This window comes from Gobio gobio, assembly GCF_949357685.1.
Source record: "Gobio gobio genome assembly, chromosome: 2".
Classification (NCBI taxonomy): Eukaryota; Metazoa; Chordata; class Actinopteri; order Cypriniformes; family Gobionidae; genus Gobio; species Gobio gobio.
The window spans coordinates 27,986,068-28,010,573 of NC_137098.1; the positions used below are offsets into that span (position 1 = coordinate 27,986,068).

Below are 24,506 nucleotides of genomic sequence, written 5' to 3' on the forward strand. Positions count from 1 at the left end.
AAACCAATGTATTTATGAATATGATGGTATATGAAAACAGATACCGGTTTCCAGTATCAAGCACTGTTTTTGTGCAGCTACAATAACTGGAAGCGTCTGATACCGGAAGCCAGAATTGAATTAGTCATTATTTAGTAAAGTTATTCATAAAGTACAAAACTGAAATAATGTAGGAGCTATGGCACAGCAGTTTCAGATTTGATTCGGGCCTGTGTCATGTCCTGATGCCGCTTTCCCTTCTCTCTCCCTCTCTCTATTTGGCTGTCGGTAATAACAAGCATATAAATAGCCTATAAATAAATAATTAATTAAAAATAGAAAAATTACTTAATTTAACAGTCATGTTTTTTGGCACATGCTGTTTAACTTATTTGGCTTGGTATAGAACAGTGAAAGTATTATATTAGTGACTATTACGATGTGGTCACATTAGTGTGATTTCTGTGAAAATTTGCAGACAAAAAATATAGTAGCGAATAGTGTAGCGATGAAATCAAGTACTAAGACAAAAACCTCAATGCAGTTTGTGCTAGAACATGAAGTATATTTTAGCTGTGCTAGCTATGTCTAGCATTACAGTTAAAGCAAAAGAATTAACTGGTACAGGATATGATGTGGGTTTTCTTTTTTATTGGTTTAAATGGACAATATCCAAACAATGGAACCTTAAATAATTCGATGACTCCATATGTGCTTTTACCCCACAGATGGAGTCAAGCACCGTAGCAAAATCAAAGAATGACAAGGCATGGAGGGCAGTCTCAGAGGAAATCAAGAGGATCTTCAGAACTTCTGTTTTACAGCTGCAGGAGAAGGGGACCATGAAGAGCGATCAAGCCAAGAAATTTCTTTGCTCGGGTAAACTCTACTTATTGTTACAGTTATGACCGAGCTCAGAGCTAATAAATGCCTGAATGGGTTTGGAATGTGTTTTGCAGTACATTGCCACTTCAATAACTGTGAACATTGACAGTATATGTAAATAAATATATATACCAGGGGCACTCAAATTTAAATCAATTATTTTTCACTGAGCTGAAGGTCCACAGACTCATCATGACTATAATACAACTTGATAATTGATATGATTCTATCCAATAACCTCCATGCTCTATGAGTAGTTTTGCCCAAAATATGTTTTGATTCACTGTGGCGCCTAATGTTACCACTCGTTTACAATCGTTACCATCTTGCTGGATGTAGTAGTTTAAAGAGCCATTTAAACAAAGCTTTTATACACATATGCTTATACAATCACTCAAGGCCTGTTCAATTTTTTCATCATCTTTTATATCAAATCCTTACATTTACAGTTTTTTACAATCGCTGCTAGGACACATTTCTCAATACTTAGGTTACTTTTTCAAAACTCTTCACACAGTGAGCACAACATCAGTCTATGTGAGCTAAACTGAGGATCATTTATCATTGCTTTTGCACAAAATGCATTCAATGACTACATCTTTCAAATTACATCAGTTATTTTTCTATGACCTACAGGACAATTTGAACATGTATACAAAAAGTACTTGCAAAGTAAGTTTTGTAAAGACATTTGACAAAAATTATCTTTTTTGAAATCTAAAATAGCAGAATGTTTTGTTTGAAGGGTAGTTTTTGGGGTAGGGTTAGTGTAGAAGGATAGAATATACAGTTTGTACAGTATAAAAACCATTATGTCTATGGAAAGTCCCCATAGAACATAGAAACCCAACGTGTGTGTGTGTGTGTGTGTGTGTGTGTGTGTGTGTGTGTGTGTGTGTGCGTGCGTGCGTGCGTGCGTGCGTGCGTGCGTGCGTGCGTGCGTGCGTGCGTGTGAGATTTGTGTACGACACAATATGTTAAATCATTTTTCAAGCACCAGCCAGCCACATCAAGGAAATTTGAGAGTCTTAAAAAGCACAATTTTGCTCTGAACACTTCAATGGGGCTTGATGCTTAGCACTTAGGCTGTTTGTCTGTAGAATTACATGTATAATTAAAAAGGCTGAATCATGCAACAGAGTCGTAGTTTATAGCTTTATGGTTTCAGGGAGCAGTCGTATTCAAAGCTCATAATGAATGTAAATGTTATTTTTATCCTGCTCTTGAAAGTCATTGTGACTAAATTAAAATTTGCCTGCATTAGCCAGCATAAGAGGAGATCTAATCAGGTTAACTTGATTCATCCAGGTTAATCCAATATTCAGTGATACAGTTAAGTCTCATCACCATACCCCACATTAGAGACAGTGGGTCAGCACCAGAGAAAGAACAGATTTACTGCTCACTCTTTTATGTCATTCTGGGAACATGGGCTTATAACTCAATCACTGATACAGTTAAGTCTTCATCTCAACATCCAGTAGATATGAAACAACCACATTCAGAGGTTCTCCTAAGCAAGGCATTTCTTTTTTTTACGCAAAGAATAATTAGCTCTTAGTTACTTTCATTAAAACTGAGGTCTTCTGTCTGACTTCAGAGCATTAATGAATTTTCCCCTGAACTGCTCGTGTGGCCTCTCAGATGTCGAATCTGACGAATGTGGCATCTTGTGGGTCTTTATTAAAAAAGCATCACCGGAAATAGGTATCACATTGTAGGTTTGCAAACCTCTCTGACTGTGAACAAATGCAAGTGTTCTTTGAGGACAATGACTGTTGGTCTGAGATCAGATTGCCACTGTCTCCTCTTGATCAGTTTATTTTGTAACACTAGACATCACATGTAATGACAAAAGATCAAGTTGAGGTAATTTGATCTAATATGTATTACATTTATTACATTACATTTATTAAATGAAGACTTCAGATGCAAAAGCCTCTAAGTCCGTCTGACGTTTTTCTTTAAAATAAGCATTTTTGTCAGGCTTCTATGTATAGGTTTCTACCTAAGTACCGGTACTTCTGAATGGACTGAGGCTGGGATTTAGTGGGTTTGAAGTGAAAGTATTTTATGAACGTATACTATATGCGGAGAGCATTCACTCAGTATCGTTATCTCATTTTTGACCCAAGTGGCTTTTAGAGGCTTTTGCATCTTCAAATGTATAAATTATAACATATTTTAGACAGAAGTTTTTAACTAACTGTAATAAGTGCAAGGATCATGGTATTTGAGGTAAAAAGACCCATGAAAAGATCCACAAAAACACTGTTTAGCATTGGGAAAAAACTCAAAATGTCTTACTTTACTGTAACAACACTATTTTCCAGAAATTAGGGGAATGAACTTGCATAGTGGATTTACATTAACTGCTCAAATATGGAAATTTGAAAGTGATGTATGCATGCACTAACATTTTAGCTTCAGGAAATACACCACATTCTACAAAATGATAATCTTATAAAATACTTAGTTCAGAGGTTATGAAATGACAGAAGATACAGTTGGTGCACTTTGGTTTAGTACTTATTTCGAACTCTATGTACTTGAATGGTACATAAGTAATGTGTGTATATAAATAATAATATTGACTTGCCATATTAGTATTGCCCTTATATCTACAGGTATATACTACCTTGCTGTAGTAGGCCTTGTAAGGCCGCTGAATTCGTTCCAATGAAGGCTAACAATCGCGGTTCGAAGGTCGCTGCGCGTTCTGGCTTTTCAACTGGGCAAAAGGATTTTATTCCAATTCATCTTTTATCTGACTCCATTTTTCATAATCTCGAATTTAGGTTAGAATGCCAATTGGTTGTTTTGTCATTTATATTTAATAATTAGTCACAAATTTAATCATTCTGTTTAACCCTTTGTTGAAATGATATCCATTCATAATCTACTAGAGATAGTTAATAATAATAGAGTAAGTCAGAATAGATAAAAATGTAACAATTTATTAGCAGTCAGGTAAATGTATAATGCCAATTACATAATCAATTCAAGGATAATATATACATAACATCAAATACTCTGCAGTAAAGAATAAGATATTGAAAACTGACTTAAAATTACACAACGCTAGGAGACACTCAGCGTTATGGACTACACCATGTAAAAGTTTGTTCCCTGAACCTTTTGTCACACTTCCTTATATTGCTCAGACCAAGACAAAAATCTCTTTCAAATGGAAACACATGTTAACAATGGTAATTTACATTTAATTACTCTCCTATATGACCTGTATTGACGAGACCAAATGGCTCCAAAAGCCACACCCACCGTAATAAGCAAAATATCTCTAAACTCAAAAAACTCTTATTATCTTCTTGTTTACCTCTGTGGTGATGAGATCTTTGTACCAGTCGCACTAAGACATTTCAAACGATATCAAACACATATAATAATGTATAGTGGGACATTAAATTAACATTAAATCAAATAGATTTTGGGTATATTTCAGGTGATCTCAGCAGGAGAGGGAATATGAGTTTGGAGGAAGGAAATGGATATGGATTAAAGCCATTCTCAAATGATTCTCTCAGTGTGACGTTGTCTCAGATGAGAGTGATAACTGTATGAGTGGATTCAGATGTTAATCTCTTTTATTTCCTCAGAGAGTCTTTGTTCTAGCTTTTTACAGTCTTTCTGCCTTTTACACACACTTACCATGATTTAATAATAATTTGATAAAATGCACTTATTGTGTACGTTTTTACATTATACATATATTTAAAAAAAATACCTGCATGTAATTACAGCTGTAATTAAATTCTGTAATTACGTCTGTTGGCTGTTCCCTACACCTTAAAGGGGACATATTATGCCCCTTGTTACACAAGATGTAATATAAATCTCTGGTGTCCCCAGAATGTGTCTGTGAAGTTTCAACTCAATATACCCCCCAGATAATTTATTATAGCTTGTCAAATTTGCGCCTATTTAGGTGTGAGCAAAAAACGTGTCGTTTTTGTGTGTGTCCCCTTAAATGCAAATGAGCTGCTGCTCCCCACCCTACTTCCAGAAGAGGGCACGAGCTTCGGATACTCCGTCAACAACAAAATAGAGGCGAATAAATAATCTCACTCAGCCTAAATGTCAGAAATAACCAGTTGTGGAGTGCAGCCTTGCATGTTTGAACCGGAGTCGGACACAGATGGAGAGACTCAGGAAGAGGTTGCAACATTTAGACTGCACATGGATGTTTCTGAATGGTTAGTGGATACATTTATGCAGGGGCGTAATTTACGGGGGGGATGTACCCCCCCCCCCCCCAATATTTCAACATGAAAATCACAGTAGGTCAAATAAAAATATGTACAATTAATTTATTTTGTAACAATAATTTTGTTCCTAATCTAATATTAGTTTGTCATAATCTATCAGACAAAAAATACACCCCCTCCATTGAACCGATTGGTAACGCCCAACCAATGAGTCACACTTTCACCAAAACAACGCGATTTGTGTTTGAATGGGAGAGCACACGGGTAACGTTAGCGCCAAAAATGAAGAGAAGTGCTGCACTGCGGACTATATTTAACTGCTGGTCAGAGAGGGATGCAAAAAAATTTTAATAAAGCATGTACTGAGAATGAGGTATGAGAATATTGTGTAATAGCTAAGTACACACCACATATATTTTAGCTAGCTAATCCATTACAATGTATTTAGCTATAACTATCAGTATAACAAGTTACCAAAGCAGCCGTCTGTTTTGCTAGTTCATTTTTCAATAGTGTCTGTAATTATCAATGATTTACAGTTGTTCAAGAGCCGATGTGTTTCCCTTTAAAAAACAAAAAACTAAATTAAAATGCATTAAGTTGGAATGTAAAAATCTTAAAGTAAATGTCTAAATGTTGTCTCTTTCATATTTGTATATGTTGAATTTGTAATTGTAATGTATTGACTGACTATGGAAATAGTGAGGTTCCTTTAAGAGGCTAAGAGCCTGGGGAGGGCGTGGCTGTTGGGGGGATATATGGTTTTTGGCCAGCATGTTCACTGGTGTTGACTGAGCTAGATGTACGTTGATGTTGCCTTGTTCAGTAAAGATTCACGAGCTGACAAACGTTTCCTCATGTTATTCAAGTATACTACATTGGCGACGAGCGGATTCGGACCGACTGTGTGCAGATAAGTTCATATGGTGCGACTTTTCAAGTGAGTGAAATAAATTGCCACCTGGAAGCGAACATGACTACACTCGGCCGTATTGAAGAGTTTGACGAATGCTCGAGTAACTCTTTTGAAGAATACACAGAACGACTGGAATGTTTTTTTCATGCAAATGATATTGAGGATGATGCAAAAAAACGCTCCGTGCTGCTCAGTGTGTGTGGTGCAAAAACGTATTCCACGTTACGTTCAGTGCTTGCCCCAACGCAACCCTCTACTGTGTCTTATGCAAACATTGTTGCTGCCTTAAAACGCCATTACAGCCCAGCGCCATCAGAGATTGTTCAACGTTTTCACTTTCACAATTGTAAACAAAAACCTAATCAAAGCATTTCAAACTACATTGCTGAGCTTCGACGTTTGTCTGTGCACTGTGCTTTTGGGGATCAGTTAGAAGCAATGCTGCGTGATAGAATCGTGTGCGGCGTTATGGATGAAGCGCTACAGCGACGCCTGCTGGCTGAAACTACACTAACATTTAAAGAGGCAGAAGACAAGGCACTAGCTGCTGAAACAGCATTGTTAAATGCTCGCCTACTTCGTCAACATCAAAACGAATCACGGCTGGAGGACGATGTTCATTATGCAACCCATGCGCATGCATCAGTACATAAGACAGCAGTTTCGAATGGAAATCCTACACGTGACAAGCCATGCTTCCGATGTGGTGGTCAGCACACCCCACAAAGCTGTAGGTTTTCCACTGCTGTGTGCCATTACTGTAAAAAAAGAGGGCACATATCTCGTGTATGTTTAACAAAGACTAAACATGGTACTGACAAAGATGCAACCAGCTCAGAAGAACGTTACACCAACATTATAACACGCAAGGAAAATAATGAATACTCTGTTTACAGCACCACTACTAAAGCAGAAAGAGGGGGGCAGAAGCCATATCTGGCCACTGTTATATTGAACAAACAAGCACACACAATGGAAGTGGATTCAGGAGCGGCCTGTTCCTTGATTAGTGAGCATACCTATCATTCATTGTGGCCTTTCCAACCCCCTGAAATACATGCAAACAATGGAATACTTAAGCAGTGGTCACAGGCAACCTTGGAAGTGAAGGGAAAAATATTTGTGGAGGTAACGTACAAAGGAACACGAAACACACTGCCTTTGTTCGTCATCCAGGGCCAGGGCACTAGTCTGTTGGGACGGGACTGGTTTGATGCCCTGGGAATATCAGTGGAAGGAGTACACAGTGTACAGCTGCAGTCCATAGAGAAAATACTGACTGAATATTCAGAGGTTTTTCAGGACATTGGGGTTTGCCGGACCCCCCCGATCTCTATTGACATTGATTCCACAATTACTCCACGTTTCTTTAAGGCCCGCCCAGTTCCTTTTGCTTTACGGCCCCAGCTGGACGAGGAGTTGGACAAACTGGTGGCTCAAGGAATCTTTGAACCTGTTCGCCATGCAAAGTGGGCCACACCTATAGTGGCTGTAGCAAAAAAAGATGGGGGTTTGAGGATTTGCGGTGATTACCGCTGTACTGTGAATACAGCTGTTAAGCCTGACGTGTACCCTATACCCACAGCATCTGAGCTGTTCTCGAAGCTAGCTGGAGGAGTAGTTTTCACTAAACTTGATTTGAAACAAGCTTATCAGCAGCTTCCAGTGGATGATGACGCAGCCGACTTACTGACTATTAGCACTCACCGTGGGCTTTTCCGGGCTCGACGGTTGCAATTTGGGGTGTCAACAGCCGTTTCAATATTTCAAAGATTTATGGACAATTTGCTCGCAGGAATTCCAGGAGTCCAGCCATACCTGGATGACATCCTGATTTCGGGCAAAACCATGGAAGAACACAACGCACGGCTACAAGCCGTACTGAAGTGCCTCGCTGAAGCTGGGCTGCGACTAAAAAAAGAGAAAAGCATGTTTGCTGCTACTCAAGTGGAGTTCTTGGGGTTTAGAGTGGATAAAGATGGCATCAAGCCAACCCGTGAGAAAGTGGAAGCTATCCAAAATGCTCCGCCCCCACAGAACAAAACAGAACTTCAGGCATTCTTGGGGCTGCTTAACTTTTACAGCTGTTTTCTTCCCAATAAGGCCACCGTCCTGGAACCCCTGCACCGCCTTCTAGACCAGTCTGCTACGTGGCAGTGGGGAACGAAGCACAAGATGGCCTATGCTCAGGCAAAAGAGTTGCTGCAAACGGATAAAGTGCTGGTGCACTATGATGAAAAGAAACCCTTGGCAGTAGTTTGCGACGCCTCACCCTATGGGCTTGGTGCTTTATTATTCCACATAGAATGTGACGGCCAGGAGAGACCCATTTGCTTTGCTTCCAGAACAATGACCACCACTGAGCGGAATTATGCCCAAATTGATAAGGAAGCATTGGCAGTTGTTTTTGCAGTCAGAAAGTTCCACCAATATCTCGCAGGCCGCCATTTTGTGATTTTTACAGACCACAAACCCCTGCTGGGACTCCTGCACCATTCCAAGCCAATGCCTGCCATCCTTTCACCACGGATGCTGCGTTGGAGTTTGATCATTGGATCTTACGACTATGAGCTGTGCTACCGACCGGGCAAACAAATGGGCAATGCTGACGCCCTGAGTCGCTTACCCTTGCCTGCATCTGGTGCTGTTACACCACCACCATTGGAAGTGTTGCTACTTGAAATGGTGCCAGAAGCACCCATGCATGCTGAGCGAATTGCTAACCTTACACTAAAGGACTCTGTCATGGCACGAGTAATGCGCTGGGTGCTGCATGGGTGGCCGGCTGATGTAATGGATAGCCGGTTCAAACCATTCCTTTTGCGCCGCCATGAACTCTCTGCACATAAGAACTGTTTGCTATGGGGAAGCCGTGTGGTTGTTCCCTGCTTGGCGAGGAGAGAAATACTGGCTATGTTGCATGACGCGCACCCGGGCATTGTACACATGAAGGGACTCGCAAGGAGTTATGTGTGGTGGCCGGGCATGGACCGAGACATTGAGGAGACTGTTAAAGCATGTGAAACCTGTCAGATGTCACGACATGCACCTCCTAAGGCAAAAGTTCACCCTTGGGAGTGGACAACAAAAAGATGGTCCCGGCTGCATATTGACTTCGCAGGCCCTTTTCAGGGCAAAATATTCCTCATAGTGGTTGATGCACATAGCAAGTGGCTGGAGGTGTCTCTGATGAGTTCCATGTCATCATCGACCGTCATCAACACACTGAGACTGCTTTTTGCCACACATGGGTTGCCCGACGTTATAGTGTCAGACAATGGTGCTTCGTTCACCTCTGCAGAATTCCAAGAATTTGCCGAGCGCAACGGCATTCGACATGTCACTACAGCACCTTATCACCCAAGCTCAAATGGTCAAGCTGAACGCATGGTGCAGACAACCAAGGAGGCCCTGTCTCGCATGACCAAGGGCGAGTGGCAGACCAGACTCGCTCGTTTCTTGTTGTCACAGCACGTCACACCCAATTCATCAACTGGGAAAAGTCCTGCTGAGTTGCTCATGAATCGGCGACTCACCACTGCACTGGATCGTCTGCACCCTGATCATGATGGTGATATGCTTCGCAGACAGGAGCTGAATGCTGAAAAATGCCCTGGCACAGTCAGAGAGTTTAAACCTAAGGATTTGGTGTACATGAGAAGCTACTCCAGAGATTCTAAGTGGATGCCTGGAATCATTGTGGATGTCACAGGTCCCCTGTCATACAAGGTCAGAGCGGGTGATGGGCAAATGCACAGACGACATGTTGATCAGCTGCTGGACAGGACGGCACCCTTGTCCGACCAATCAAGGCCTGAGCCGGATAGCTATACTGTCCAGCCACCTGAGTCCCCAGGGGCTGAAATGCTTGAGTTACCGCCGCCTGCGTTAGATGTGGGAAACCCTGATGTTGACATTACTGGAGCTGGAATTGAGGGCATGTCTGCTTCCCCTCATTCTCGGAGGTACCCTGTAAGAGAGCATCACCCTCCAAGAAGATTTTCAGACTTTGTGGACTGGGGAAAAGGGGTGTAATGTATTGACTGACTATGGAAATAGTGAGGTTCCTTTAAGAGGCTAAGAGCCTGGGGAGGGCGTGGCTGTTGGGGGGATATATGGTTTTTGGCCAGCATGTTCACTGGTGTTGACTGAGCTAGATGTACGTTGATGTTGCCTTGTTCAGTAAAGATTCACGAGCTGACAAACGTTTCCTCATGTTATTCAAGTATACTACAGTAATCAGTTAAAGTATGTAGGCCTAGATAGATAGATAGATAGATAGATAGATAGATAGATAGATAGATAGATAGATAGATAGATAGATAGATAGATAGATAGATAGATAGATAGATAGATAGATAGATAGATAGATAGATGATAGATAGATAGATAGATAGATAGATAGATAGATAGATAGATAGATAGATAGATAGATAGATAGATAGATAGATAGATAGATAGAAGAAATAAATTATCCAATAACAATGCATAAAAAAAAAAAAAAACAGACAGCATACCAACGTTCAACCCCCCCCCCAATGTTCAAACCAAATCTACGCCCTTGCATTTATGTAACATTAGTTGTTGTGGAGTTACGTTGATTCAACTCATTGACTAGCATGTGCCGTCATGTTAATCTATAAATTGTTGTATAGGGGCTCATGTGGGAATGTAAAAAAGTCTGTCACCTGACTATGCATAATAACTGCGTTTATGAATTACGCAGATGGTGAGCGTTTTCAGAATAAACGGCATAGCTCTAGTCCCTGTGTATACAGTCAGAGAGTATGGTAGGTTTAGCCATATTAGCCGTACAGCATTCAAGAAAGCTCATTCAGAAAGGACATTTGCAAATGTAACGGAGGCCAGCTAGTAGTTGCAGTGCGAGTAAAACCTCACTCCTCTGATCTCAAGAGACGCTCTAGCGAGTGACGCTAGAGGTTTCAGCCTTTAGCCTCCTTGTTAGAGTGTCCGACTCTCATGCCGGCGGACCCGGGTTCAAGACCTGCTTGGAGCGGGCAGTTCGAACAGGAGGGGTTACACAAACATTAACAAAATATGAAGTGCCATCCTTACTTGCTCTGGATATGAAGTTAGAGCACGAAGCGCTGGTATTGACCCATCCTTCAAAAACAACTTTTCACAAATCCAGTGTTGTACTAACCCTTGTTGGTGAAGCAGTCATGCTTTAAAAAGATTTGCACAAATATATTAAATTTTACCGACATTCTTCGGCACATTCCCTTAAAAAATAAAAAATCAACGCTGTCACTTCAGTGGCTCGGATGCCGGGAGTCTATGGAGACTCTTATGTTCGTTGGAACATCCAGCAACAGAACAGAAGAAGATTTGTTATGTTTTTGGCACAGACTTTGTAGTGCTCTAGCTAGCTGATACAGCGAGTAAACAGAAATGGTGGTCTCTGGAAGGGTTAGGGTTAGGGGCTCAGAGTATTTATTTTTTCCCACATTAATTTCCCATGTCTAGTACAATTATGTGGTTTTGATTAATTAAAACAGTGTATACTTTTTTCTTGATTTACCCCGAAAGAATGGAAGTGAAATGTGACAACATGCCCCATAGGTGGGGTACATTTTAACATGTGAGGGGCACATTGTAACATGACCAAATGACAGCTTAAAATGTTACAATATGAAATAGTTATGAGAGATTGCTAATGATTTATGGGTATATAAAAAAAAAGTATTGGGTGGATTTTTACCATTTTAGACTTGTTGTTTACACACATTGTGGACACACATCTGTGTTCAAACCTTATAAAAGTGAATTTTGCATAATAATACCCCTTAAACCTACCATACCACAAAACCTGTCCCTAACCTTACCAGTATCCCACCTCAGTAGTAGCAAATGTGTTTTTTGCAATACAAAATGAACACAATAAGAACATTTTACTTATTTTTTACTGCTACACAGTAAAGACACCTAATATAAAGTGTGACCAAAAAATTCATAAGCAGTTGAACCCTTTTGGTTTTTAACGTATTTTTTTTTTTGATTATTAATATCAGAGTGTGAGGGAAATGCATATGAGATTTAAATGAGGAAACTCTTTCCTGGGGGATTTGCAGTCGTTTACTTGCCTTCTTTGCATCCCCCTCTCTTCTCGTTTACAAAACAAGCTGCAAGTATGCGATACTAAGCTGACGAGGTTGGCAGGCTATCATTCGAATGCTGCCTTTGGAGGTCTTTGATAAAACCAGGCAAGCCTGGATTAAGAGATCATATCACTGTTTTTTTCTTAAACGCGGCTCAAAGAGATGGATCTAATCATTTGCTAAAGACTGGCAAACGTGGGGGAAGTGCTCACATCATGACATCAAATTAAGTGTGTTTTCTGAAAGTGCCACTGAAGTGTTTTGTGAGTAAATAGTGGCAGAGATGAAAACCATGAATGAAACTAAAACCTTCTGTCATGCAGAACAGGGTAATTATTATGCTCTCTCTGTTTTCTCCTGTCTTTTAGCATTAGAGGATGAACTGGACTTCGCATTAGGCAAGCAGACCCCTGCCTTCCTCAAGAAATGTGTATGTTACATCCGGAAGATATCCAACTTTGACCGTTTCGCTAAACTCCCCGAGATGGCACGCTACATGGACATCGTTGTGAGCGCCGACCGTGTCATGAGAAACCAGGAAGCCTACGAGCGTCTTCTGAAGGTCAGAGATGAGTTTGTTCCGATGGTGGTGGCAGCATCCAATCTTCGAGTCTACTCGTCAGTCACTCACTGTGACATGAAACTTGGCTACTCGCAGGAAGTAGAGAGCCACTATGTCGAAGGTCTATGTAAACAGTTTTATGAAGACATGGTGGATATCATCCAGGCCACGGTCCAACAGAACTTTGACACCGAGACAGATACTCTCTATGACGAAACCATACAGCATCTGTCGCTGTGCAAGACGTTTGCATCTTTTTATGTGTACAAGAGTGAAGCCTTGGACATAGTACAGGAGTACCTGTACCCCTCTAAAGGTGGTCGAATAACTCCCCTTGTGGTGTATGGAGGACCCTGCACTGGAAAAACCTTGTTACTTGCTGAAGTGGCAAAACAGGTGAAAAGCATGTATAGTATGCATGTATGTGTGTGTGTGTGTGTGTGGGGGGGGGGGGGGGTGATTTAGAGGTAGAAAGCAAGTGTGAACATACTGACCTGCTTTTTAAGGCCATCTGGATGCCGGCACATGTTAGATTAATGCTGCGGGATGCCTGTATTTTGCCTAAAGCTGTTCTTTGCTTCCCCTGAATTAATATCTGATGTCATGGCATGAGATTAAAATTAACATTAAGGTATTTTGGGCTACTGTTACATGAATTTGTCAACTGTAAGGATTTTTTTGCATTTGCATGTGTATTTGGAGGCACACAGTAATCCAAAATACATAGCTATGATTGCATTTACAAGCTTAAAAAAATAGCTGATATAATTTAATTGATAATAATAATTAGATATAATTATTCTTATCTGTCAGCTTCAGCCAATAAGTAGCACTTATGAAGATCAGTGGTGTATGTGTGTCATGTGTTGATGGTCAGTCGACTGTGTTGATAAGTTTGGGGCGAGGAACAAAAGAGGAAGGGTAGTGTTGACATTTCCCGTCACCCATGGCAACCCGTCATAGACCTCAGCCTCTAATGTTAGTTCACAGATGATGAGCCTGGGGACCTTGACTAACTCCCTCGTCCTTGCTTATGTTCTCTCTCTCACACTGTCCTTCTACACATTGCATGCACTATTTTTATAATCAATTACTTACTCCTAGTATGATCTCATGTTTGGTACAGCTAGCATGTTTTACACTGCCCATGTCAGAGCAGTGCTGTACCAAGACCCATGCAGTCAATATGAGCACAGTGATGCATTCAAGCAGCAATCTGAACACACACACCCCTTGGCTAATCACACAAATGCACAGTCCTCTTGAAAATTGTGGCTTTGGAAAAGCGTATTATCGTTAATTGTCAGCCTCTCCAGACAGAGATAAATAATATTTCATGTTTCCCTGAATCACAGCTGGGGGAACCCTTTAACCACGTACAAGAAAGAGGTATTGTGCAAAGATGAGGGAACAATTCAAACTGATTTAGAACATCCTTGGCACAAGAAATCCAGTGCTGACTCTATTGCTGTTGAGCACATTCGATTATTTGCTATACAGTCATTAATCTTGGTTTTGCTTCCTCACACTCACAGATGTTAAGGTTAGTGTACAGTGGATCTACTAAATAATGGATGGACTGGAGTCACTCGAGTTTTGTTTGCTAAACTCATACTCATAGGTCACAACAGTTCCTGGATTTTTAACCACGTGTTTTTATAAGAACAGGACACAGGATCCTGTTAAACATGAAATGATAGTGTATACAGTAGTTGCATTTTATGTAGATCATATTAATTTTCAAATGGCTAAGCTGCTATAATCAGATTACAAAATGATCAGTTTTGCACAAAATAACATATTGAGATTTTGCTTATTGTATATATCCTAATTGTAAATATTAAATGACTTAACATACTGGAGAACATTCAGTAAACTGTACATGTATGCTGCATTTCTGAGCTTCTGTTTCATTTTCATTTGTTTAGGCCTATTCGTGGCTACAGAAAGAGATGGGACCAGAAACAGACCCAGTGGTCATTGTCAGATTCATCAGCTCCACTGACTTCTCTACTGACCTCCGAACCCTTCTACAAAGCATCTGTGAGCAGATTGCCATGAACTATCGGTGCCTGATCCATTTCTTACCAAACAAGATCCAGGAGATGAGAGAACTGCTGGTGAATTTGCTCGGGGAGTCATCATTCCACCGACCTCTTGTCATCATTCTGGATGCCTTAGAGCAGTTGTCAGATGCTGATGAGGCCAGAAAGCTGTGGTGGCTGCCTGTCCACCTGCCACGTACAGTCCGAATTGTAGTGTCCACCCTGCCCAACAAGCATGGGATACTGCAGAAACTACGTTGCCTGATACATGACGAGGATGGCTATGTTGAACTGATGCAAAGAGATCGCAAAGCTTGCAGTCAAACACTTAAACAGCAGCTTCTGGGTGTCAAAAGGAAGGTGACCTCTGGCCAACAGATATATGTGAATGAGGCAATGGCAAAATGTACACTGCCCATGTTTGTCAATCTCATCTACCGAGAGGTGGTTCACTGGCGGTCGCACAAGGATGTGGATGACAAATCGTTGTGTTCCACAGTGCATGAAAGCATTGAGCAGCTTTTCTACTCCATTGAAAACAAGCTTGGCTCACGCTTTGTCATTCGGGCACTGGGCTACATCACGATGGCACGGGCAGGCCTGACAGAGCTGGAGCTAGAGGATATTTTATCTTTGGACAACAGTGTCCTTGGGGACATCATGGTGAGCTCTAATCTTAAAAGCCCGCTGCGCATTTCTTACGATTTCATAGCCCGGCTAAAAGAAGAACTTGAAGGTTATTTAGTGGAGCGTCAAGTCCGTAATGTAACACTAATGGTGTGGGCAAATCGCCATCTGCATCTCATAGCACAGAAGCTATACCTTAGTAACGAAGAAGATGTGCATCAAATGCACAGCCTTTTGGCTGAATACTTCCTTGGTGCATGGGCAGGTGGTAGAAAGAAGATATTCCACTGCGACAATAATCATTTTGCTTCACTGAATATCTCCCAGCATCGAAACCCTCATCAACAGCAGAGCCTTCATGGCCATGACAAAGCTTCTGCTGACAAGCACTCTTATGACAGGCAGACACCCGAACAACCCTGGGTGTTCCAGTGTAACCTGCTTGAGCCGGACATCTTCTTTGTCAACCACCGAAAGATGACAGAGCTCACATACCACTTGACAAGGAGCGGCCGAACAGATGATCTCATGTATGGTGTCATTATGAACTTTAGCTGGCTCTACACTATGATAAAGATAGGGCAGTTTGATAAGGCCCTGTCAGACATTGACCTAGCTTACAGCTACACGCAAGAAAAGGAGCTAAAGTTTCTCGCAACTACACTCCGCAGTATAAAGCTCAAAGTGAACAAGAATCCTGCGTCACTGTCTGCTGAGCTACAGCAAAGGCTCCTTCCAGTTGTCACATCCCTTCCCAAGCTCAGACATCTACTTCTTGAGTGTGACAAGGACGGTCCTAAGTACTGCTCCATTGTGCCACTGCATTCATCCATGGATGTCACCTACAGTCCTGAAAGATTACCGCTCTGTTCTAGCTACATGCAAATTGTGGAGGTTCTACCTACATTAGCTCCAAACATAGTCATTGTGGCCCTCGAGGATGGAACCGTCAGCACGTGGGATGTTGAGAGTAGACAGCTGCTAAGACAGATAGACACAGCAAGGTCCGTTGTTCTTGGCATCAGATTAACCACTGATGAGAAGTATCTGGTAGTGGCCACTACAAAAAATACACTGCTCATTTACGACAACCACAAGTCCTGTTTGTTGTCTGAGGTCGATGTAAAAGGGTCCAAGCAATGTGGCATCACTGGCGGGGTGGCGTTCATCAATGGATTCACCTTGTCCAGCCACCATGCCTTAGCTTGGTTGGAGGCAAGCAAAGACGTCAATGTGATTGATTTGCTTTATGGCTGGCCGTTGTATCAGTTTCATTGCTGGTATGAGGTAACCTGTGTCCAGTGTTCCCCAGATGGAATGTATGCTTTCTGCGGACAGTATCTCAACACGACCACCATATTCCACCTTGGTAGTGGGGACAAGCTTGCCACAATGACTTCTGAATTCTCTGGTGGTTTTGTTAAGTCAATCCTGATTCTTGACACAATCAATCAAATGGTGATGATCGACAATGAGGGCAGTCTCTCCGTGTGGAACACCAAAGATATCACAAATCCCAAGCTAATGGAGGATTATGACTGCAGAGGAGATGAGACTGAGGTGGTGGGCATAGAGCTCTCAGAGGATCAGCGATCCATCCTCATCTGCAAAGCGAGTAGCATTGAGGTGCTGGACACCAAGATTTGGAAAATGGCAGAGAAGTTCAAGGCCAAGCGAAGCGAAAAGTTTGTGGCGGCTGTTCTCTCCAAGAATAACCAAAGTATAATAGCCTCCATGGAGAACACATCATCCATTTTTGTGTGGAGGAGAGACAGTGGGCAGTGTATGGCCAGCTTGATAGAGATATCCGGAGCCATTGTAAAGCTGATCAAATCAACACACCATAACTTGCTGCTGTCTGTGGCCAGCAGTGGCGTGCTTTCTGTGTGGGACATCGACATTATAACAGCCATGTCGAACATTGATAAAACTGGAAAACCAATCCAAAGCCTGCAGCTCTCTGGCCGAGAGGATTTTGTATACACCACGGATGGGTCAGAGGTCATTCACAAGTGGAACTACAGCACAGGTTTCATTGAGATGGTGTTCAAGCATGAAGGACCCGTTGAGAACTGCGTCCTGACGACATCAGGTGACCTAATGGTGACATCTGATGATAAAACTAGTCAGTACATCTGGCATACGACCACAGGTGAAAATATATTCCGTATCAATGGCCAGAGGATCTCACAGCTTCTCATCACGCACAATGATCAGTTTGTTGTGTCCCTCTGCGAGCAGAACGCCTCTCGTGTTTGGAGGCTCGCCACTGGTCACAAGGTGTGCAACATTCTGGTAACACTCCAACATGCCCTCATTACCACAGCTAACACATTCCTTGTAGGCTCCAACAAGAATAAGATGTTGGCTGTTAGCTTGTGGTCAGGCAGTGTTTCCAAAAAATTTATCTGTGACGATGGGATCACAATTGTTAACTTTAAATTAATCCCTGACAGTCCAGATTATGTCGTCTTCATGACCTCCACCGAAACTGTTTTCATCTGGAGTGTCGCCGATGAGTCTGTGTGTAGGCGGGTGCAGCTGCCCAGCAACTTCTTAAAGAACCTGGAAGATTTCCAAATATCACCGAATGGAAAGTTGGGCATTGTGTCCAAAGGTGATGAGAACATCAATGTCCTAGACCTGCACAGTGGTAAACTGCGTCTGGTCCATGCTGCTGGCATAATATGGCGGCAAAAGCTCTCACGGGACGGACGCTACTTAGTGTACATCTGTTTCCGGAGTTGCGATGAAGATGATGATGCAGGTGTGGTTTCGAGTCTGATTGTCATGAGATTGGCAGACGGTAAGAGCATCGGGACCTGCTCCCTCTACAAAACACCAACCTATCTGTGCCTATCACAGCGAGCTCTTAACATCATTGTGGGATTTGAGGATGGCAGCATTGGCACCTACACAGTTGTAGACCGTGTGGATGCCGCTCTGAAAATCAAAATCGCCACCTCAAACAGTCGGCAAATCGTTAACAATGCCTCACAAAAAGTACGACCCAAGTGTAGCACCAATGCCTTCAAGACCATTGCTGACTGTGTGTGGAGAGAATCCACTGAGGTTTTCTCTCGGGACAGTCCTATCAATGTGTCTGACAGTGGGGAGCCAGAGACCACCACACCCACAAAGAAAACTGAACTGCTGCAATGAGAGCGCCCTCTGTGGGACATTATGGGCATGAAGGAAACAAGGCCAGGTTTGGATTACAGGTGATTATTGTTTACAGCAACTTTGATTCAGCTGCACAGATCAGTTCTCTGGGTAGCACACAGCAACTGGCCAATTGCTATTAAGCTGCACTTAAGCTGCAATCAGTCACCTTGATTTCTCTTATACATCATCATGCTGAATTCAATATCATATTAAGGAACAAAAATAATTCAAGACAAATGCCATTCATTACAAAAGCCAGTCCAATCGACTTTATGATATGTTCTTCCTTCTCATGTGTATGCCAATGTGGCCATACATTTCAGATTTTGTATGAGTTTAGTCAAATCAAGCCATAATGTCACTTTATACAAGCATAGAGAAATGTAATACATTCGTAGCCATATAAGTGTTGTTGTTGTTTTTTGTTTTTAAAATGTTCATTGGTGTCTGTTTATTAACGTCCTCTGGTACTGTAATGGAAACTTATGTACATATGTGTACATATGTATTTTGGCTGCTGCAGTTTGTGCAACTACTTAAAAATGTTACGTTGTGCTAAATGCAATCAAAGTGAGTGCCTGGATTTGAACATTTTCTTTGTAACAGAAACTGAAAAAGAAAAAATTGCAGGGAATTTCTAAACAAAATACCTTGATACAAAAATATTCATACTTATGATAAACATTCAGCATACAACAAATACAAATTTGGTTAATTTGGAATTACAGCATCCAAATGAGGATCGTTGGAAAGTATATTTCAGTATTCAGAGTATTGTCTGGAGTCATCTTCTTAGTAAATTAAGAATGCATTCTAGACTTTTTCTAACCAGAGTGGAATGAAAGTCCATGTGTGGCAATTGCTCTAATTGACAGACAGTATTAAATCCACCCTCATATTTAATTATTTATCAATGCCAATAATTACTGTCACTCTAGCTTGTCAGTCAATAAGTATTTGATTCTGAGCAGGTCATCATATGACTCGACTAAATCCAAGATATTAACACTTTTAATGGCATTACTTTTAAAGAATGTGGAACTCATTGTATCAAGGGATAGTACAACTGTACCAAGCTACAAATGTCGAGTTTTGATTTGAGGACTAAACCACTATTGGAAGAGTCACGTGTAGCATCTCATCAAGAGTATCTACGCCTTAACAGTTGATCATCTTATACAAACTTGTATTTGTTATTGTTAGCTCATGTTCTTTGTGAGGTAAAGGTTGAATGTGTGCTTGAAAAAAATTATACTTTGTACTTTCATGTTATAGGTGACTTAGAGATATTTATGAATAGACTAATATCATAAACAAGGTTGATTTATAAATGGTGTTTGCCAAGGCAGTGTTTGGTGGTTGCACTTTATTTTAAACGGGTTGTTCACCGAGGTTGGCTTTCAATAGGCGTGTCACAAATGCTAACTATACGATTTTTGCCTTCAGTTCTCTGGCATGTTGCAAAAGTAGTTTCAACAAAACGATCAGCCTTGCCCCATTCAAACTCTTCTCTCCATAACTCAAGGGCTATTCCGTCAAATTGTATGTTTACCTCTGGAAATACTGACACATAGGCCCATTCACAACCCACAACCTGTAGCAGTATTCAGGTGTGATTAGCCTCTCCCGCTGAAGTGTTTATAACCTATAGATATCATAAAATATTTGCCAAAGTTTTATTTATTTTTTTATTTGTTTTCAGAATGTTAAATGGTGTTGTGACCTACTCGTTACTTTAATGGACTTTTTCTTTTTTTTAGCTTTGTTGTGTTTGCTAGCATACCTATGAAAAAGAACATGCATTATCTTTGCTAAGATATTGACAAAGTCCATCTCTATTATATTGGAATGCCAGTTTTAGAGTATATTTGAATGTGTCGATATGAGAGCAGTTGAACAGTATATAATAAGTTATGTAACTTGAATGACTTTTAACTACATGTTTGAAAAACATAGTTCACATGTATTGAATGTGTTTATTGTATTATTTGTATTGTCAAGATTGAAGATCCCTGTTTAGAGATATATATTTTCATAAATGTTGTACTTACATTTTGTTACAAAGTTGTTTAAGTATTCTGCGAAGAAAATAGAAAAAATTGTGTCTGAAAGCAATATGATTAGTGTGTATGCATTGTTTGTATGGAACATTTTAATGTAATAAAATAGTTTTCTTTCTGCCTATAAAATCTCATTACTTTTAGGGGTCTTGTTTTGGAAAGAGAATGTGAGGCATTTGTTTCTTTGAGAGGACAGAGTGGTTTATAGATATGTAAAAGTACATGACTTAATTTTTCAAAAACTTGCTTTGCTATTACACCTTTTGTAATCCAGCCTTTCTTTATTGAACTTTTTTATCACACTGATCCCTCATGAGGCATATTGTTTCCATTAGGAACACTTTGTTAAAATGATTCCCTACATGGCACAATCAGAAGCTGAGATGTTGAATGATTTGGCTGATAATAGTTTTACTCCCCTGTGTAGTGCCCACACAAGTGTGTTAAACATTTTCCAATCAGTTAGCAGGTGCTATACCATATCAATATTTCAATTACTGCTTACACGCACCTGGATTCTTTCGCACACGTGTGCAGCAGTGTAGACTCCAACACTCATACACCACGGTAAACAAATTCTAGCTCAGGGCAGGAATGCTGGTTTGTGGTCTCTATGGAAACAGAACCCTCTGTGACATCTGCCCCCTGCTGTGATGACTATGGAACTGGCATATCAACATTGTGTATGAGGGAAAAACAAATGCATTCGCTTTTTTACATAAACTCATCACAGCATAGATGCTCTTAGTCATCTCTCCCCAGGAAGTGACTGTGCTGTAACTGAACAATTGTCATCAAATAGTCAATATTTGTACTACTAAATATAGCCTACCAAGTTTATTCTGATCATCCTCCTGTTTCTGCTTTCATTTCCTGGTGCAAATTCTTTCCTAGTGTGATGCAATCTTATAGCAATTAAAGGGATAGTTCACACAAAAATTTAAATTCTGTCATTAATTACTCACCCTCATGTCGTTCCAAACCCGTAAGACCTTTGTTCATCTTCGAAACACAAATTAAGATATTTTAGATGAAATCCGAGAGATCTCTGATCAATCTATAGAGAGCACTTTAATTAACCCTTTTCAAGGCCCAGAAAGGTACACTCTAAAAAAAAAGGTTCTATATGGCACCAAAAATGGTTCTTGGCTCGTAATCATAGGGGAACCTTTTTTAGTGCTATATAGCACCAATTTTGGTGCTTCAGTGGTTCTTCAGAGGTTCTTCACCGGTTCTTTGACTAAGGTGCTATATAGCACCTCTGAAGAACCGCTGAAGAACCACCGAAGCACCAAAATTGGTGCTATATAGCACTAAAAAAGGTTCCCCTATGATTACGAGCCAAGAACCATTTTTGGTGCCATATAGAACCTTTTTTTTTTTTAGTAAAGACATTAAAATAGTCTATGTGACTAATTTTAACAAAACAAATTTCTACAAAAATGTCCTTCTAGCCTATGTCAGTCTCCTCCACAGTTTACGATGCAAACATGCAACGCTTTCGAGTTCTACGGCAGCCGATGCTCTTCACGTGAGCACCACGACGCATGCGTGGGATGATGATGCAGAAGTTGCACTGTATTTACAACGTAAACTAGGCTAGAACGAAATTGTTGAATTTGTTTTTGTTTTTGCGCACAAAAAGTATTCTCGTCACTTCATAAAATTAAAGGGGCACTTCAGCGCTAGGAAGATGAATGTGTATTTAAAATGTGTCATTTATGTAGTAGAAATGTGAAATTATTTTTGAATTTGGTGCCTTCTAGACTGAGAAAAGACAGAAAATGTATTTTTGTCTCATGTGGATGAAAGACAACAATTCCCAGAATGCAGCCGAACGAAAGTCACAGGACAAACGCAGCAGGAGCACGAGAGGAAAGTAAGAGCCGTGCAGAGCTGACGTTAACGTTGACGGTAACGTTAAGCGCGGCTGTCATTCTCAGCGCGTGTCCAGTCTGGCGCGTTTTCTGATTGCGTATGGAAGCCAAACTTTCATAGGAATTCATTGAAAAGTTGAAACACTCACTTTGCTCCGCTCTGCTCTGTTATGAATGCCTGAGGCCGAGCTCATTTACATTCTGTGCGTGAGATCTCTACCCTGTGGGCGGGTTGAAAACATGTGCAACAGCACCTTCTACTGGCTGTAGTTTTTAGCCTCTGGCCAAAAAATCCTCAGATGACGCAAAATGACGATATTTGCGTCATCTGAGGATTTTTTCCAGAAATAAAATGCATAATTCTCTCTTGTCTCAGGGGGATATGAGGGGGGAAAGTACCATAATTCAAATATACACTCTAAAAAAAAGGTTCTATATGGCACCAAAAATAGTTCTTGGCTCGTAATCATAGGGGAACCTTTTTTAGTACTATATAGCACCATTTTTGGTGCTTCAGTGGTTCTTCAGTGGTTCTTCAGAGGTTCTTCAGCGGTTCTTCAGAGGTTCTTCACCGGTTCTTTGACTAAGGTGCTATATAGCACCTCTGAAGAACCACTGAAGCACCAAAATTGGTGCAATATAGCACTAAAAAAGGTTCCCTTATGATTACGAGACTTTTTTTTTAGAGTGTACTACAGGGTTTCTACTGATACAAAGCTTTATGCTAAATCACTGAAGTTACCCTTTAAAGTTGAACCACTGGAGTCAAACTATTTTAACCATGTTTTTTCTACCTTTCTGGGCCTTGAGAGTGTTAATTATATTTAAGTCTTCATTTTGTAACATATATGTGCAAATTTACTCTAAGGAACACGCCGACGTTTTGGGACTTTAGCTTATTCAACGTATCCTCCAGAGTTGGATAAGTCAATACATACCATTCTCGTCTCCGTGCGTGCCATAACTCTGTCTGACGCACACACCGCTAGCCTAGCTTAGCACAAAGACTGGAGGTAAATGGCTCCACTACTCAATAAATGACAAAATAACGCCAACATTTTCCTATTTACATGTTGTGATGTGTATAGTTACATCGTGTACTAAGACCGACGGAAAATGAAAAGTTCGATTTTCTAGACTGATATGGCTAGGAACTATTCTCTCATTCTTGCATAATGATCAAGGAACTTTGTGCCGTGCCATGGGTGCAGCGGCGCAATGATATTACGCAGTGCCTGAAAATAAGTTAACTTCCGTCAACATAACCAACGTGACAACCTGCTTGCACAGGGAGCGTGCTGGGGACTATTTTCAGGAATGAGAGAATAGTTCCTAGCCATATCGGTCTAGAAAATCGCAAATTTAAATTTCCCATCGGTCTTAGTACACAATGTAACTATACACATCACAACATAGGTCATACAACATGTCACTTATTGAGCAGTAGGCTAGCTGGAGCCGTTTACCTCCAGTCTTTGTGCTAAGCTAGGCTAGCAGTGGGTGCGTCAGACAGAGTTATGGCACGGACAGAGATGAGAATGCTATGTATGGACTTTGGGGGATACGGTGAATAAGCTAAAGTCCCAAAAAGTCAGCGTGTTCCTTTAAAGTAATTGTAAATAAAACACACTTTTTCAGAAACAACATTCATATTTAATTTACCATTGGCATGAAAAGCTCAGTTATTAATCAGGATGTCTTGATTCACATCACTTTTCCATAGGATTGGTGTCAGGATGTGACACTTAATCAGAAATTCAAAAAAAATGACAATTTTTTTTTTTTTTTTTAATTATAAATATAGTCTTGTCTAAGTTGAAATATGATTCAAACCTCATTACAAAAATCCATGATCACGATAAGAACATTTGAACAGAGAGGTTGGAAAAGGTGTGGAGCATTTACTTATGGTGTACACCCAAGCACTTTCATGTTTTATTACAGTAAAATTACTTTACAGTGCAGCAGTATTGGATCTCATTGTAACTTGCAGCTGTGATCTCCTGCAGAATTAAATATGAAAGATCATGACATTATGAAACAAA

At 40.7% G+C, this 24,506-nt stretch overlaps 1 protein-coding gene across 1 annotated transcript in view; it reads left to right on the forward strand.

Annotated features, from left to right (window-relative positions):
• nwd2 (NACHT and WD repeat domain containing 2) overlaps positions 1-18,521 on the forward strand; it is a gene marked incomplete at both ends in the record, with an annotated part of 69,199 nt that extends 50,678 nt beyond the window's left edge. The window contains 3 exons of the mRNA XM_079808797.1: positions 708-858; positions 12,494-13,083; positions 14,616-18,521. Coding sequence (XP_079664923.1) covers positions 708-858; positions 12,494-13,083; positions 14,616-18,521 — 4,647 coding nt within the window. The remainder of the gene's footprint in view (positions 1-707; positions 859-12,493; positions 13,084-14,615) is intronic.
• Between the last annotated feature and the right edge of the window lie 5,985 nt (positions 18,522-24,506).